Here is a 16,543-nt window from a genome sequence, read left to right on the forward strand (position 1 = left end):
GAAGGACTCTGCTCTGTACTACTGTGCTCTGCAGCCCACAGTGACAGGAAACCCACAGTCTCTGTACAAAAACACAAACCTGAACTCCACTTTTTACCTCCACTAGAGGGCGACATCATCAAGTAGGCGGTGCACTACTTCTGCACTGAGTTCAACCATCCTGTCAATAAGAACTGCTGCTGTGAAGAGAACAACTGTCAGACTGAATGTTGAACATCAGCTAGTTTCTCCTGTTCATTTAAACCTTGTTGTACACATGGAACATTGGCTGTGGATTATTCTTGCTGCTCTTTTCTTTGGTAAGATAGAAAGATCAACGTGTTGATTGATTGTTCTGATTTAATCAATCATCTTTATTGATTCATGTCTTCCTCTGAATGTTCTGTTCTTCCTCAGAGTGTAAAGGAGAAGACAAAGTGAACCAGACATCAGGACATGTCTCTGCTACTGAAGGAGACACAGTTACACTTGATTGTACTTTTGAGACCAGTTCCGGAACTCCTTATTTGTTCTGGTACAAACAAGAAGTGAACAGTTATCCAAAGTACATGCTGAAATGTATCTCAGAAGATGTATATAAGGCTCCAGAGTTCACCAAAGAAAAATTTGATGCTAAAATCAATGAGAAATCAGTTCCTCTGAAGATCCAGAAGCTTCATCCGTCTGACTCTGCTGTGTACTACTGTGCTCTGAAGCCCACAGTGACAGGAAACACCAGAACTCTGTACAAAAACCTTTGGAGCAAAGACAACAGAATAAACTCCACAACATCCACTAGAGGGAGACACACTGATCAACTTTTAATTTTAGATTCAGTTGACTGATGGAACAGAAAACCATTTTATTGGTTGAGTTGAAAAGCTGAATATAATGTAAAGAAGTAATAGGCTCCGCCCACTGAACTTCAGCTCATCCAATGACATTATTTCTTCCTCAGTCTGCTGCAGTGGAAGAACTTTGTTCATCTGCTGTCTGTGTGGCTTCAACAACTCCAAAGACATGTTGCTTTACCTCTTTTTGTTTGTATCTCCCTTCATAGGTGAGTTTAACAAAAGGGATTCAACTTTTCTTTAATCTGCTGCGTTAATGAAATATACAGACTGGAATTCACAACTTTTCAGGTTCCTTTGTTTTGACACGATGAAAAATATTTTGAGATAATCTTATAAATTAAAAAGAGTTGATGTTGTGAATGTCCACAGAGTAACTCTGTACAGGGGACATTTTCCACTGTCTTCTCCTTTCAGCCACATAGACAATGTTCATCAAATGGCTTCATGTTCTCTACTTTTTCTAGGACAAATATCTGGAAACACAATCTCTCATGAAAAAGATGAAGTCAGAGGAATAGAAGGAAAAAAAATCTCACTCAAATGTAACTATCAGACGACTGACAGAAACGTTTACCTTTACTGGTACAAACATGATTCTGACCTTCAGGCTCCTCAGTTTATTCTCTGGAAAGGAGCCAAAGAGGAAACAGGTAAACATATTCCTGATAATCGATACGAGTCCAAAACAACAGATACATCAACTGAACTGACCATCAGTAAACCAACCCTGGAGGACACAGCTCTCTACTACTGTGCTCTAGAGACACAGTGATACAAAGTGTAGAAGAGGCTGTACAAAAACCTGAACACAGATATGTGACGACTCTTCAAAGAGGAGGGAAGTGGTGTTCAAACCACAGCTTCATATCAGATGGATGCTGCTAATTCCTGTTTTATCAGCGTCACCGTGGTTACAGCTGCTGATCAAACACTGTGGGAGGATTCACATGAGCAGCAAATCCACATCAACGACAAACCGACTGGATGAAGCTTCAAAACACACGTTACCATGGAAACAGACGGACACTGACTTACTCACTTAATCCTCATTCAACATTCTTGGCCAATCAGCTGCTTCCATTATTCTTCATCCTCCAACATGTAGATCTTCACTCCAAATAGACCAGCAGTTTATATTATCAGACATCAAACAGTAAAATCCCATTTTAACAGATGAATTTTCGACACTTACAGATTTTAAGTTTCCACAACAAATCCTCCATCTTTGTATTTGACGTCTTTCAGCTGCAGACGACCAAAAGATGATAAAACTACAATTTACCTTCAAGAGGAAAGAAATTCTGAGAAGAACATTAAAAGTCGCATCTTGTTCAAGCGTTCATCTTCAGTTTTTCTGCAGTCTTTCTGCTGAAACTTTAAAATGGTCGAAGCAGGTTCACAACAATCATCAGATTTTATATATTGGAGAACAAAGTGAATCTGCACCAGGTGGAAAACAGGAAACACGTCACCTGAAATTTAAAATGAGGACTACGTACGAGACAAGTTGTTCTTGGAAAGGAGAGCGACACAGAGATGTGATGAGTGTAAAGTTGTCAGTAGGGGGAAGAATACAGAGCTGTGAATGAGTCCTGTCACTGTGATCAGACTCCTCCTTCTAATCCACCAACTGAGTGCTGATGAAGACTAAACAGAGATCTCAGCTTTCTTTATAGCTGCTGGAGTTCAGAAGTTCCTCAACGCTGCAGATATGACGCCTCTGTTCATCTCAGTGCTGCTGGCTGCTGTGTGTCTTGGTACGAACACAACTCTGTTTCATTGACATCAATCCAACACTGATGATTCTTTAACAGCACGCTGATACTGTTTGTTGGTGTTTTACAGAATGCAGAGAACAAAAAGACAACGTGCTGCAACCAGGAGGAGAAAAGACTGCTGCTGCAGGAGAGACAGTAACACTGGACTGTCAATATAAGAGCAGTGCAGCAGATAGTTATCTGTTCTGGTACAAACAGGATGGAAACAACAACCCAGAATTCATCCTCAATCGCTATAAACTGGATGAAGGGAACACGGCAAATAAGTTCAGGGAGAGATTTTCATCCACATTGAATTCCTCCTTCACATCAGTTCCTCTGAAGATCCAGAAGCTTCATCCATCTGACTCTGCTGTGTACTACTGTGCTCTGAAGCCCACAGTGACAGGAAACACCAAAACTCTGTACAAAAACCTTTGGAGCAAAGACAACAGAATAAACTCCACAACATCCACTAGAGGGAGACACACTGATAAACTTCTATGACATGTTTTGATGTTTTCAGACAGTCTGGAATAACTGTTTCTCAGACATATGGTATAAATGTGTTTTTCTATGGCTCCGCCCACCAATGTTCAACTTAGCCAATCAGAGTATTTCTGTCTGCAGCACTAAAAGTACAGTCAGCTTGTTGTTGAGGAGGAGGGCTGTGCAGCAGACAGGAGTTGTTGTATTTCAATTCTGTTGCAGAAGAACTTTGTTCATCTGCTGTCTGACTTCAACAACTGAAAACATGTTGCTTTACCTGTTGTTACTTTTCTTTCACTTCATAGGTGAGTGTTGAAACTGAGACAAATGTCTAATTATAATAGTATTTTGTCCCATTTAGTCAAATGAATCTCATTATGATCACATATGAAAGAAAAAGTTCAGACCTCTGTTGAGTCTCTTGATGTTTCAGTCTCTCTCAGACTAACTGACATGAAGAACTCATTTTGCAGCCTTGGTCTCCATGAACAGCATAAAGCCGGACAGAACTGAACAAGTTGTTTCAGAGAGAACAAACATCAATCTGACCTGTAAATATGACGGTGCTATCTCCAACATCCAGTGGTATCAACAACACCAGAGATCCAGACCAGAGTTCCTGCTCTAGGTAGGTAGGTAGGTAGGTAGGTAGGTATATACTTTATTAATCCCTGAGGGGAAATTTTTTTCGCCACAGCAGCATACATACAGAAGCAATAATAGAAACAATAGAATAAAATAATAGAATAGAATATATAATAGAAAAGCAATCAAATAAAATAGCAGTAAATAGCAGTAAAAAATATAAATATAAAATATAAAATGCACAGTATATATACAGTACAGTATATATCTATATATATTATATACAACAAACCAATAAACACAGTCAACATATATATATATATATATATATATATATATGTATATATATACATACAGTTCAGTATATATCTATATATATATAATATACATACAATATACAAGCAACCAAGAAACACAGTCAACAGTGTTATTGTTACGTGATGGATTTTGCCAGGGGTGAGTTATTGTAAAGTCTTATGGCAGTGGGCAGGAATGATCTCCTGTATCTGTCCTTGTGACAGCGGAGCTGGAGAAACCTTTTAGAGAAAGTGCTCCTCTGTCCCTGCAGCTGGTGGTTGAGAGGGTGGACAGGATTATCCAAGATGGACAATAGTTTGTTCAGCGTCCTCCTCTCCACCACCTTTTCCAGTCAGTTGTGTACAAGGTGAACAGAAAGGGGGACAGAACAGTCCCCTGTGGAGCTCTAGTACCACTGACCACCGTATCAGACAGCACACTGCCCAGACGGACAAACTGTGGTCTGCCTGTCAGGTAGTCACTGATCCAGGAGACGGTGGGCGCGTCCACCCCCACCACCCGCAGCTTCTCACTCAGTAGCAGTGGTTGGATGGTGTTGAATGCACTGGAGAAATCAAAGAAAGTGATTCTCACAGATTCACCGGTTCCATCCAGGTGAGACTGAGCTCGTTGCAGCAAGTAGATGATGGCATCGTCCACTCCCACATGAGGCTGGTACGCAAATTGCAGAGGGTCCAGAGAAGATTTCACCAGCGGCCTGAGGTGGGCCAAGACCAGCCTCTCCAGCACCTTCATCACATGAGATGTGAGGGCAACCGGTCGGTAGTCGTTGAGGCCAGATGGAGTCTTCTTCTTGGGGACAGGAACCAGACAGGACGTCTTCCACAGCACCGGGACCTCCTCCTGCTTCAGGCTCAGGTTGAAGAGGTGTTGTAGGACCTCAGCCAGCTGGACGGCACAGGTCTTCAGGACCACGGGGCTGATGCCGTCAGGTCCTGCAGCCTTGCGCTGGTGGATTCTCTCCAGCTGTCTCCTAACCTGGCCAGTCGTCACAGAGAGGGGGGTGAGGGGTGTGTGTGGGGGGGTCGAGGTGTCGATGGAGGAAGAGCCCTTTGAGATTGAGGGCTCTATGCAGTTCACCAGGGGGCGCAGAGGGGGGAGGGGGGGAGGCAGCAGAGGTGTTTTGGAGGTGTGAGGTGTGGAGGAGACAGATGAGGGTGGTGAACTAAACCTGTTGAAGAAACAGTTTAGCTCATTTGACCTCTCCAGGGAGCCCCCTGGTTGTCTCTCTCGCCCCTTGAACCCAGTAATCTCCTTCATTCCGGTCCACACCTCCCTCACGTTGTTCTGCTGGAGTTTGGCCTCCAGCTTCCTCCTGTAGGAGTCCTTGCACTCCCTCATCTTCTCCTTCAGGTGGCGCTGCACTCTCCTGAGCTCCTCCCTGTCCCCAGACCTGAAGGCTGCTTTCTTCTTATTAAGAAGAACTTTCGTGGTGATCCACGGTTTATTATTGGGGGAGCATTTTACAGTCCGGGATGGTACGGTGGTGTGTTCACAGAATTTGATGTATTCTGTGATACAGTCCGCCATCACAAAGGATGGATCGATTCATCCAACTCGTTCTGATTTCTCAGCTCACATCGACAAAACACAGAAACGTGTTGATCTGGAGATCATCTCATCTAAACTGAAGGACTCTGCTCTGTACTACTGTGCTCTGCAGCCCACAGTGACAGGAAACCCACAGTCTCTGTGCAAAAACACAAACCTGAACTCCACTTTTTACCTCCACTAGAGGGCGACATCATCAAGTAGGCGGTGCACTACTTCTGTACTGAGTTCAACCATCCTGTCAATAAGAACTGCTGCTGTGAAGAGAACAACTGTCAGACTGAATGTTGAACATCAGCTAGTTTCTCCTGTTCATTTAAACCTTGTTGTACACATGGAACATTGGCTGTGGATTATTCTTGCTGCTCTTTTCTTTGGTAAGATAGAAAGATCAACATGTTGATTTATTGTTGTGATTTAATCAATCATCTTTATTGATTCATGTCTTCCTCTGAATGTTCTGTTCTTCCTCAGAGTGTAAAGGAGAAGACAACGTCATGCAGACATCAGGACATGTCTCTGCTACTGAAGGAGACACAGTTACACTTGATTGTACTTTTAAGACCAGTGACAGAGCTCCCACCTTATTCTGGTACAAACAAGAAGTAAACAGTTATCCAAAGTACATGCTGAAATGTATCTCAGAAGATGTATATAAGGCTCCAGAGTTCAACAAAGAAAAATTTGACGCCAAAATCAACGAGAAATCAGTTCCTCTGAAGATCCAGAAGCTTCATCCATCTGACTCTGCTGTGTACTACTGTGCTCTGAAGCCCACAGTGACAGGAAACACCAAAACTCTGCACAAAAACCTTTGGAGCAAAGACAACAGAATAAACTCCACAACATCCACTAGAGGGAGACACACTGACAAACTTTTAATTTTAGATTCAGTTGACTGATGGAGCAGAAAACCATTTTATTGGTTGAGTTGAAAAGCTGAATATAATGTAAAGGAGTAATAGGCTCCGCCCACTGAACTTCAGCTCATCCAATGACATTATTTCTTCCTCAGTCTGCTGCAGTGGAAGAACTTTGTTCATCTGCTGTCTGTGTGGCTTCAACAACTCCAAAGACATGTTGCTTTACCTCTTTTTGTTTGTATCTCCCTTAGTAGGTGAGTTTAACAACAGGGATTCAACTTTTCTTTAATCTGCTGCATTAATGAAATATACAAACTAGATTTCAAAACTTTTCTGGTTCCTTTGTTTTGACACGATGAAAAATATGTTGAGATCATCTTATAAATTAAAAAGAGTTGATGTTGTGAATGTCCACAAAGTAACTCTGTACAGGGGACATTTTCCACTGTCTTCTCCTCTCAGCCTCACAGACAATGTTCATCTAATGGCTTCATGTTCTCTACTTTTTCTAGGACGAATATCTGGAAACACAATCTCTCATGAAAAAGATGAAGTCAGAGGAATAGAAGGAAAAAAAATCTCACTCAAATGTAACTATCAGACGACTGACAGAAACGTTTACCTTTACTGGTACAAACATGATTCTGACCTTCAGGCTCCTCAGTTTATTCTCTGGAAAGGAGCCAAAGGATACACAACTAAACATATTCCTGATAATCGATACGAGTCCAAAACAACAGATACATCAACTGAACTGATCATCAGTAAACCAACCCTGGAGGACACATCTCTCTACTACTGTGCTCTAAGAAACACACAGTGATACAAAGTGTAGAAGAGGCTGTACAAAAACCTGAACACAGATATGTGATGACTCTTCAAAGAGGAGGGAAGTGGTGTTCAAACCACAGCTTCATATCAGATGGATGCTGCTAATTCCTGTTTTATCAGCGTCACCGTGGTTACAGCTGCTGATCAAACACTGTGGGAGGATTCACATGAGCAGCAAATCTACATCAACGACAAACTGGCTGGATGAAGCTTCAAAACACACGTTACCATGGAAACTGACGGACACTGACTTACTCACTTAATCCTCATTAAACATTCTTGGCCAATCAGTTGCTTCAATTATTCTTCATCCTCCAACATGTAGATCTTCACTCCAAATAGACCAGTAGTTTATATTGTCAGACATCAAACAGTAAAATTACATTTTAACAGCTGAAGTTTCAACACTTACAGATTTTAAGTTTCCACAACAAATCCTCCTTCTTTGTATTTGACGTCTTTCAGCTGCAGACGACCAAAAGATGATAAAACTACAATTTACCTTCGAGAGGAAAGAAATTCTGAGAAGAACATTAAAAGTCGCATCTTGTTCAAACGTTCATCTTCAGTTTTCCTGCAGTCTTTCTGCTGAAACATTAAAATGGTCGAAGCAGGTTCACAACAATCATCAGATTTTATATGTTGGAGAACAAAGTGAATCTGCACCAGGTGGAAAACAGGAAACACGTCACCTGAAATTTAAAATGAGGACTACACCACGTGTACAACTATTAGACAAGTTGTATTTTTTGAGGATTAATTTTATTATTGAACAACTACAGTGCTCTCGGTCAATCCAAATGTTAATAAACATCAAACCTGAATATTTAAGAAAGTAAAAGTGAGGTCTTGGCTTTCTCAGAATATCGACTTATCAACAATTATTGGGCAACTAAATGAAAAACGAAAATTGTCCCATCTCACTTGCTTATTTTCAACTGTTAAAGGTGAGAATAAAAACAAAATGACTCAAAATGTACAAATAAACATTTAAATAAAAATAATAATAATAATAATAATTAAATAAATAAATCAGTGACCAATATAGCCACCCTTCTTTTCAATAACAATAATAAACCTTCCATTAATGGATTCTGTCAGTTTCTTGATATGTTGACGATCAACTTTTTGTGCAGCAGCAACCACAACCTCCCAGACACTGTTCAGAGAGGTGGACTGTTTTCCTTCACCGTAAATCTCCCGTTTAAGAACGGCCCACAAGTTCTCAATAGGGTTTAGTTTCCAGGTGAGGAAGGGGGCCATGTCATTATTCTTTCATCTTTAAGGCCTTTACTGGCTAGCCGCCCAGTGGAGCACTTCAATTCATGCGATGGGGCGTCGTCCAGCATAAAAATCATGGTCTTCTTGAAAGATGCAGACTTTTTCCTGGACCACTGCTTGAAGAAAGTGTCTTCTAAAAACTGGCAGCAGGTTTGGGAGTTGATTTTGAGTCAACCTTCAACCCGAAAAGGTCCAACTAGCTCATCTTTAAGAATACCAGCCCATACCAGTACCCAAACGCCACCGTGCTGGTATCTGAGTGGAAGTGGAGCTCTGTGCCCGTGACTGATCCGGCCACTGTCCCGTTACTGATCCGGCCACGGGCCCGTCCATCTGGTCCATCAAGAGTCACTCTCATCTCATCAGTCCAGAAAACCTTTGAACAATCTGTCTTCAGTATTTCTTGGCCCGGTCTTGACGTTTCAACTTAAGTGTCTGGTTCGGTGGTGGTCGGGTTTCAGCCTTCCTCACCTCGGCCATGTCTCCGAGCACTGAACACCTTGTACTTCTGGGGGCTCCAGGTAGGTTGCAGTTCTGAAATATGACAGAACTGGAGGATAACGGCTTCCTGGTAGCTTCACGTTTGATTCTTCTCAAATCTTTGGCAGTTAATTTGCGTCCTTTTGTCGCAACACGTTTCCTGTGACCCTGTTGAATATTTGCAACAAAACATTTGATGGTTCTGTGATCACGCTCCAATATCTTAGCAATTTCAAGAGTGCTGCATCCTTCTAAAATACTTTTTACAATTTTTGACTTTTCAGAGTCAGTTAAATCTCTTTTTTGGCCCGTTTTGCCTGAAGAAAAGAAGCTGCTGAATAATTATACACACCTTGATAGAGGGTGTTGATCTCCTTAGGCCACACCCTCCCTCAATACACAAATACACATCACCTGATATGCTTAAATCCAATAGGTATTCAAGTTTATACAGCCAAGAGTTGGAAAATATGCATAAAATTGATGATAGGGTCAAAATACTCACGTTCCTAATAATTGTGAACACACGAGCCAAGTTGTTCTTGGAAAGGAGAGCGACACAGAGATGTGTTGAGTGTAAAGTTGTCAGTAGGGGGAAGAACACAGAGCTGTGAATGAGTCCTGTCACTGTGATCAGGCTCCTCCTTCTAATCCACCAACTGAGTGCTGATGAAGACTAAACAGAGATCTCAGCTTTCTTTATAGCTGCTGGAGCTCAGAAGTTCCTCAACGCTGCAGATATGACGCCTCTGTTCATCTCAGTGCTGCTGGCTGCTGTGTGTCTTGGTACGAACACAACTCTGTTTCATTGACATCAATCCAACACTGATGATTCTTTAACAGCACGCTGATACTGTTTGTTGGTGTTTTACAGAATGCAGAGAACAAAAAGACAACGTGCTGCAACCAGGAGGAGAAAAGACTGCTGCTGCAGGAGAGACAGTAACACTGGACTGTCAATATAAGAGCAGTGCAGCAGATAGTTATCTGTTCTGGTACAAACAGGATGGAAACAACAACCCAGAATTCATCCTCAGTAAATTTACATTTGGTGAAGGGAACACAGCAAATAAGTTCAGGGAGAGATTTTCATCCACATTGAATTCCTCCTTCACATCAGTTCCTCTGAAGATCCAGAAGCTTCATCCATCTGACTCTGCTGTGTACTACTGTGCTCTGAGGCCCACAGTGACAGGAAACACCAAAACTCTGTACAAAAACCTTTGGAGCAAAAACAACAGAATAAACTCCACAACATCCACTAGAGGGAGACACACTGATAAACTTCTATGACATGTTTTGATGTTTTCAGACAGTCTGGAATAACTGTTTCTCAGACATATGAGATAAACATGTTTTTCTATGGCTCCGCCCACCAATGTTCAACTTAGCCAATCAGAGTATTTCTGTCTGCAGCACTAAAAGTACAGTCAGCTTGATGTTGAGGAGGAGGGCTGTGCAGCAGACAGGACTAGTTGTATTTCCATTCTGTTGCAGAAGAACTTTGTTCATCTGCTGTCTGACTTCAACAACTGAAAACATGTTGCTTTACCTGTTGTTACTTTTCTTTCACTTCATAGGTGAGTGTTGAAACTGAGACAAATGTCTAATTATAACAGTATTTTGTCCCATTTTCTCAAATGAATCTCATTATGATCACATATGAAAGAAAAAGTTCAGACCTCTGTTGAGTCTCTTGATGTTTCAGTCTCTCTCAGACTAACTGACATGAAGAACTCATTTTGCAGCCTTGGTCTCCATGAACAGCATAAAGCCGGACAGAACTGAACAAGTTGTTGCAGAGAGAACAAACATCAATCTGACCTGTGAATATGACGGTGCTATCTACAACATCCAGTGGTATCAACAACACCAGAGATCCAGACCAGAGTTCCTGCTCTACATCACAGAGGATGGATTGATTCATCCAACTCTTTCTGATTTCTCAGCTCACATCGACAAAACAAAGAAACGTGTTGATCTGGAGATCATCTCATCTAAACTGAAAGACTCTGCTCTGTACTACTGTGCTCTGCAGCCCACAGTGACAGGAAACCCACAGTCTCTGTACAAAAACACAAACCTGAACTCCACTTTTTACCTCCACTAGAGGGCGACATCATCAAGTAGGCGGTGCACTACTTCTGCACTGAGTTCAACCATCCTGTCAATAAGAACTGCTGCTGTGAAGAGAACAACTGTCAGACTGAATGTTGAACATCAGCTAGTTTCTCCTGTTCATTTAAACCTTGTTGTACACATGGAACATTGGCTGTGGATTATTCTTGCTGCTCTTTTCTTTGGTAAGATAGAAAGATCAAGGTGTTGATTGATTGTTCTGATTTAATCAATCATTTTTATTGATTCATGTCTTCCTCTGAATGTTCTATTCTTCCTCAGAGTGTAATGGAGAAGACAAAGTGAACCAGACATCAGGACATGTCTCTGCTACTGAAGGAGACACAGTTACACTTGATTGTACTTTTGAAACAAATGACAGAACTCCCTCCTTATTCTGGTACAAACAAGAAGTGAACAGTTATCCAAAGTACATGCTGAAATGTTTCTCAGGAGATGTATTTAAGGCTCCAGAGTTCAACAAAGACAGATTTGATGCTAAAATCATCAAGAAATCAGTTTCTCTGAAGATCCAGAAGCTTCATCCGTCTGACTCTGCTGTGTACTACTGTGCTCTGCAGCCCACAGTGACAGGAAACACCAAAACTCTGCACAAAAACCTTTGCAGCAAAGACAACAGAATAAACTCCACAACATCCACTAGAGGGAGACACACTGATAAACTTGGATGGTTTGTTTTAATAAAACTAGTTCCCTTAATAGTTTGTAATTTTACAAGAAATCAATAAGAGTCAGTAAAACACACCAATGAACTTTCTTATCAACATCCCTCTGACTATTTAAAAAAAAAAATCTGTCCTGTATTTTTTTTTCTCCGTAATAAAGGCAGAAATTATTTCAGATAACATTTTCAAAATTACATTTATTGATCGTCTTTTAAATCAATCAATTCACCAACAATTACTGTCTTCCTCTGCTTGTTCCGTTCTTCCCCACAATGTAAAGCAGAAGAAAAATTCTGTCTCAAATTACATAATTGAGGATGTAAAAATGTTTTTTGTGGTTATTTTATTGAATCCTGTTGGTTTCACTATGTCACTGTTGCATCAAGAGGAGGAGGAGCTTCCTGAACAGTTGGGGGACGTCTGGCTGTCACCATCAGAAAGTGTTCAGACTTCATAGAGTTTAGTTTGAGAATTAGTGAGCAGGATTTGTTGAAACATGACGTTTTTAATATCAGTGCTGCTTCTCCTTTTATTCACTGGTAAGTCAGATTTATTATTTATCTCTTTCAGCTCTATTCAGTGGCATGTACATTCATACATGATCTTTTGATCACAGCTTCTTCAGTTACAGGACGTGAAAACTTGCTCACTAACTTAATGATTCAACTTCTTTCTTGTAGATGTCAGCTGTGAAGAACTCACTCCAGTCAACAATGAAGAGTCCAGTTTAGAAGGCAGCACTGTTACTCTGTCCTACAGATACTCCAAAGAAGCAGCTAGAAGTGATGAGTTTTACTGGTATCAACAAAATCCAGGAAAACGACCAGAGCTCCTGATATCTCATTTTGGAACAGGAGAACTAATGTCAGATCCAAACCCACGACTGTCTGTTAAAGTAAATAAAAACCAAATGGATCTTCAGATCTCCTCTGCTGCAGTGAAGGACTCTGCCTTGTACTACTGTGCTCTGAAGCCCACAGTGACAGGAAACCCACAGTCTCTGTACAAAAACCTTTGGAGCAAAGACAACAGAATAAACTCCACAACATCCACTAGAGGGAGACACACTGATAAACTTCTATGACATGTTTTGATGTTTTCAGACAGTCTGGAATAACTGTTTCTCAGACATATGGTATAAATGTGTTTTTCTATGGCTCCGCCCACCAATTTCAACTTAGCAAATCAGAGTATTTCTGTCTGCAGCACTAAAAGTACAGTCAGCTTGATGTTGAGGAGGAGGGCTGTGCAGCAGACAGGACTAGTGGTATTTCCATTCTGTTGCTGAAGAACTTTGTTCATCTGCTGACTGACTTCAAACACTGAAAACATGTTGCTTTACCTGTTGTTACTTTTCTTTCGCTTCATAGGTGAGTGTTGAAACTGAGACAAATGTCTAATTATAACAGTATTTTGTCCCATTTAGTCAAATGAATCTCATTATGATCACATATGAAAGAAAAAGTTCAGACCTCTGTTGAGTCTCTTGATGTTTCAGTCTCTCTCAGACTAACTGACATGAAGAACTCATTTTGCAGCCTTGGTCTCCATGAACAGCATAAAGCCGGACAGAACTGAACAAGTTGTTGCAGAGAGAACAAACATCAATCTGACCTGTAAATATGACGGTGCTATCTCCAACATCCAGTGGTATCAACAACACCAGAGATCCAGACCAGAGTTCCTGCTCTACATCACAGAGGATGGATCGATTCATCCAACTCGTTCTGATTTCTCAGCTCACATCGACAAAACACAGAAACGTGTTGATCTGGAGATCATCTCATCTAAACTGAAGGACTCTGCTCTGTACTACTGTGCTGTGGAGCCCACAGTGACAGGAAACCCACAGTCTCTGTACAAAAACACAAACCTGAACTCCATTTTTTACCTCCACTAGAGGGCGACATCATCAAGTAGGCGGTGCACTACTTCTGCACTGAGTTCAACCATCCTGTCAATAAGAACTGCTGCTGTGAAGAGAACAACTGTCAGACTGAATGTTGAACATCAGCTAGTTTCTCCTGTTCATTTAAACCTTGTTGTACACATGGAACATTGGCTGTGGATTATTCTTGCTGCTCTTTTCTTTGGTAAGATAGAAAGATCAACGTGTTGATTGATTGTTCTGATTTAATCAATCATCTTTATTGATTCATGTCTTCCTCTGAATGTTCTGTTCTTCCTCAGAGTGTAAAGGAGAAGACAAAGTGAACCAGACATCAGGACATGTCTCTGCTACTGAAGGAGACACAGTTACACTTGATTGTACTTTTGATACCAGTGCAACATATGTTTATTTGTTCTGGTACAAACAAGAAGAAAATGATTTTCCAAAGTATATTTTGCAGCGTCAAACCTATGGAGGAGATAATGCTCCAGAGTTCAACAAAGACAGATTTGATGCTAAACTCAACAAGACATCAGTTCCTCTGAAGATCCAGAAGCTTCATCCGTCTGACTCTGCTGTGTACTACTGTGCTCTGCAGCCCACAGTGACAGGAAACACCAAAACTCTGTACAAAAACCTTTGGAGCAAAGACAACAGAATAAACTCCACAACATCCACTAGAGGGAGACACACTGACAAACTTGGATGGTTTGTTTTAATAAAACTATTACCCTTAATAGTTTGTAATTTTAAGAGAAATCAAAAAGAGTCAGTAAAACACACCAATGAACTTTCTTATCAACATCCCTCTGACTATTTAAAAAAAAAAAATCTGTCCTGTATTTTTTTTTCTCCGTAATAAAGGCGGAAATTATTTCAGATAACATTTTCTAAATTAAATTTATTGATCGTCTTTTCAATCAATCAATTCACCAACAATTACTGTCTTCCTCTGCTTGTTCCGTTCTTCCCCACAATGTAAAACAGAAGAAAAATTCTGTCTCAAATTACATACTTGAGGATATAAAAATGTTTTTTGTGGTTATTTTATTGAACCCTGTTGGTTCCGCTATGTCACTGTGACATCATGAGGAGGAGGAGCTTCCTGAACAGTTGAGGGACGTCTGGCTGTCACCATCAGAAAGTGTTCAGACTTCACAGAGTTTAGTTTGAGAATTAGTGAGCAGGATTTGTTGAAACATGACGTTTTTAATATCAGTGCTGCTTCTCCATTTATTCACTGGTAAGTCAGATTTATTATTTATCTCTTTCAGCTCTATTCAGTGGCAGGTACATTCATACATGATCTTTTGATCACAGCTTCTTCAGTTACAGGACCTGAAAACTTGCTCACTAACTTAATGATTCAACTTCTTTCTTGTAGATGTCAGCTGTGAAGAACTCACTCCAGTCAACAATGAAGAGTCCAGTTTAGAAGGCAGCACTGTTACTCTGTCCTACAGATACTCCAAAGAAGCAGCGAGAAGTGATGCGTTTTACTGGTATAAACAAAATCCAGGAAAACGACCAGAACTCCTGATATCTCATTTTGGAACAGGAGAACTAATGTCAGATCCAAACCCTCGACTGTCTGTTAAAGTAAATAAAAACCAAATGGATCTTCAGATCTCCTCTGCTGCAGTGAAGGACTCTGCCTTGTACTACTGTGCTGTGAGGCCCACAGTGACAGAAAACCCACAGTCTCTGTACAAAAACCTTTGGAGCAAAGACAACAGAATAAACTCCACAACATCCACTAGAGGGAGACACACTGACAAACTTTTAATTTTAGATTCAGTTGACTGATGGAGCAGAAAACCATTTTATTGGTTGAGTTGAAAAGCTGAATATAATGTAAAGAAGTAATAGGCTCCGCCCACTGAACTTCAGCTCATCCAATGACATTATTTCTTCCTCAGTCTGCTGCAGTGGAAGAACTTTGTTCATCTGCTGTCTGTGTTGCTTCAACAACTCCAAAGACATGTTGCTTTACCTCTTTTTGTTTGTATCTCCCTTCATAGGTGAGTTTAACAACAGGGATTCAACTTTTCTTTAATCTGCTGCATTAATCAAATATACAGACTGGATTTCACAACTTTTCTGGTTCCTTTGTTTTGACATGATGAAAAATATGTTGAGATCATCTTATTAATTAAAAAGAGTTGATGTTGTGAATGTCCACAGAGCAACTCTGTACAGGGGACATTTTCCACTGTCTTCTTCTCTCAGCCTCACAGACAATGTTCATCAAATGGCTTCATGTTCTCTACTTTTTCTAGGACGAATATCTGGAAACACAATCTCTCATGAAAAAGATGAAGTCAGAGGAATAGAAGGAAAAAAAATCTCACTCAAATGCAACTATGAGACGACTTCCAATTATCCTGAACTTTACTGGTACAAACATGATTCTGACCTTCAGGCTCCTCAGTTTATTCTCTGGAAAGGAGCCAAAGGGAGAACAACTAAACATATTCCTGATAATCGATACGAGTCCAAAACAACAGATACATCAACTGAACTGACCATCAGTAAACCAACCCTGGAGGACACAGCTCTCTACTACTGTGCTCTAGAGACACAGTGATACAAAGTGTGGAAGAGGCTGTACAAAAACCTGAACACAGATATGTGACGACTCTTCAAAGAGGAGGGAAGTGGTGTTCAAACCACAGCTTCATATCAGATGGATGCTGCTAATTCCTGTTTTATCAGTGTCACCGTGGTTACAGCTGCTGATCAAACACTGTGGGAGGATTCACATGAGCAGCAAATCCACATCAACGACAAACCGACTGGATGAAGCTTCAAAACACACGTTACCATGGAAACAGACGGACACTGACTTACTCACTTAATC

General features: G+C 40.8%; 2 protein-coding genes and 1 gene segment (V, D, J or C); all 3 read left to right on the top strand.

Moving 5' to 3' along the window:
- Positions 1-313: 313 nt before the first annotated feature.
- LOC138210716 (uncharacterized) lies at positions 314-1,891 on the top strand. The gene is made up of 2 exons (XM_069170004.1): positions 314-676; positions 1,248-1,891. Exons 1-2 carry the CDS (start codon positions 378-380, stop codon positions 1,603-1,605), a joined length of 657 nt encoding a protein of 218 aa, XP_069026105.1. The 5' UTR covers positions 314-377; the 3' UTR covers positions 1,606-1,891.
- Positions 1,892-10,394: 8,503 nt separating this feature from the next.
- LOC138210717 (T cell receptor alpha variable 21-like) lies at positions 10,395-13,370 on the top strand. The segment is given in 4 exon segments: positions 10,395-10,568; positions 10,737-11,017; positions 12,673-12,771; positions 13,350-13,370. Coding segments are annotated over 4 exon segments (543 nt in total).
- A 529-nt stretch (positions 13,371-13,899) lies between these two features.
- Positions 13,900-16,270, top strand: LOC138210718 (uncharacterized). The gene is made up of 3 exons (XM_069170005.1): positions 13,900-14,391; positions 15,603-15,704; positions 15,868-16,270. Exons 1-3 carry the CDS (start codon positions 13,964-13,966, stop codon positions 16,268-16,270), a joined length of 933 nt encoding a protein of 310 aa, XP_069026106.1. The 5' UTR covers positions 13,900-13,963.
- Positions 16,271-16,543: the final 273 nt, after the last annotated feature.

Source organism: Embiotoca jacksoni, unplaced genomic scaffold, assembly GCF_022577435.1.
Source record: "Embiotoca jacksoni isolate LCO1_2020_lvr unplaced genomic scaffold, fEmbJac1.0.p SCAF_48, whole genome shotgun sequence".
Taxonomy (NCBI): domain Eukaryota; kingdom Metazoa; phylum Chordata; class Actinopteri; family Embiotocidae; genus Embiotoca; species Embiotoca jacksoni.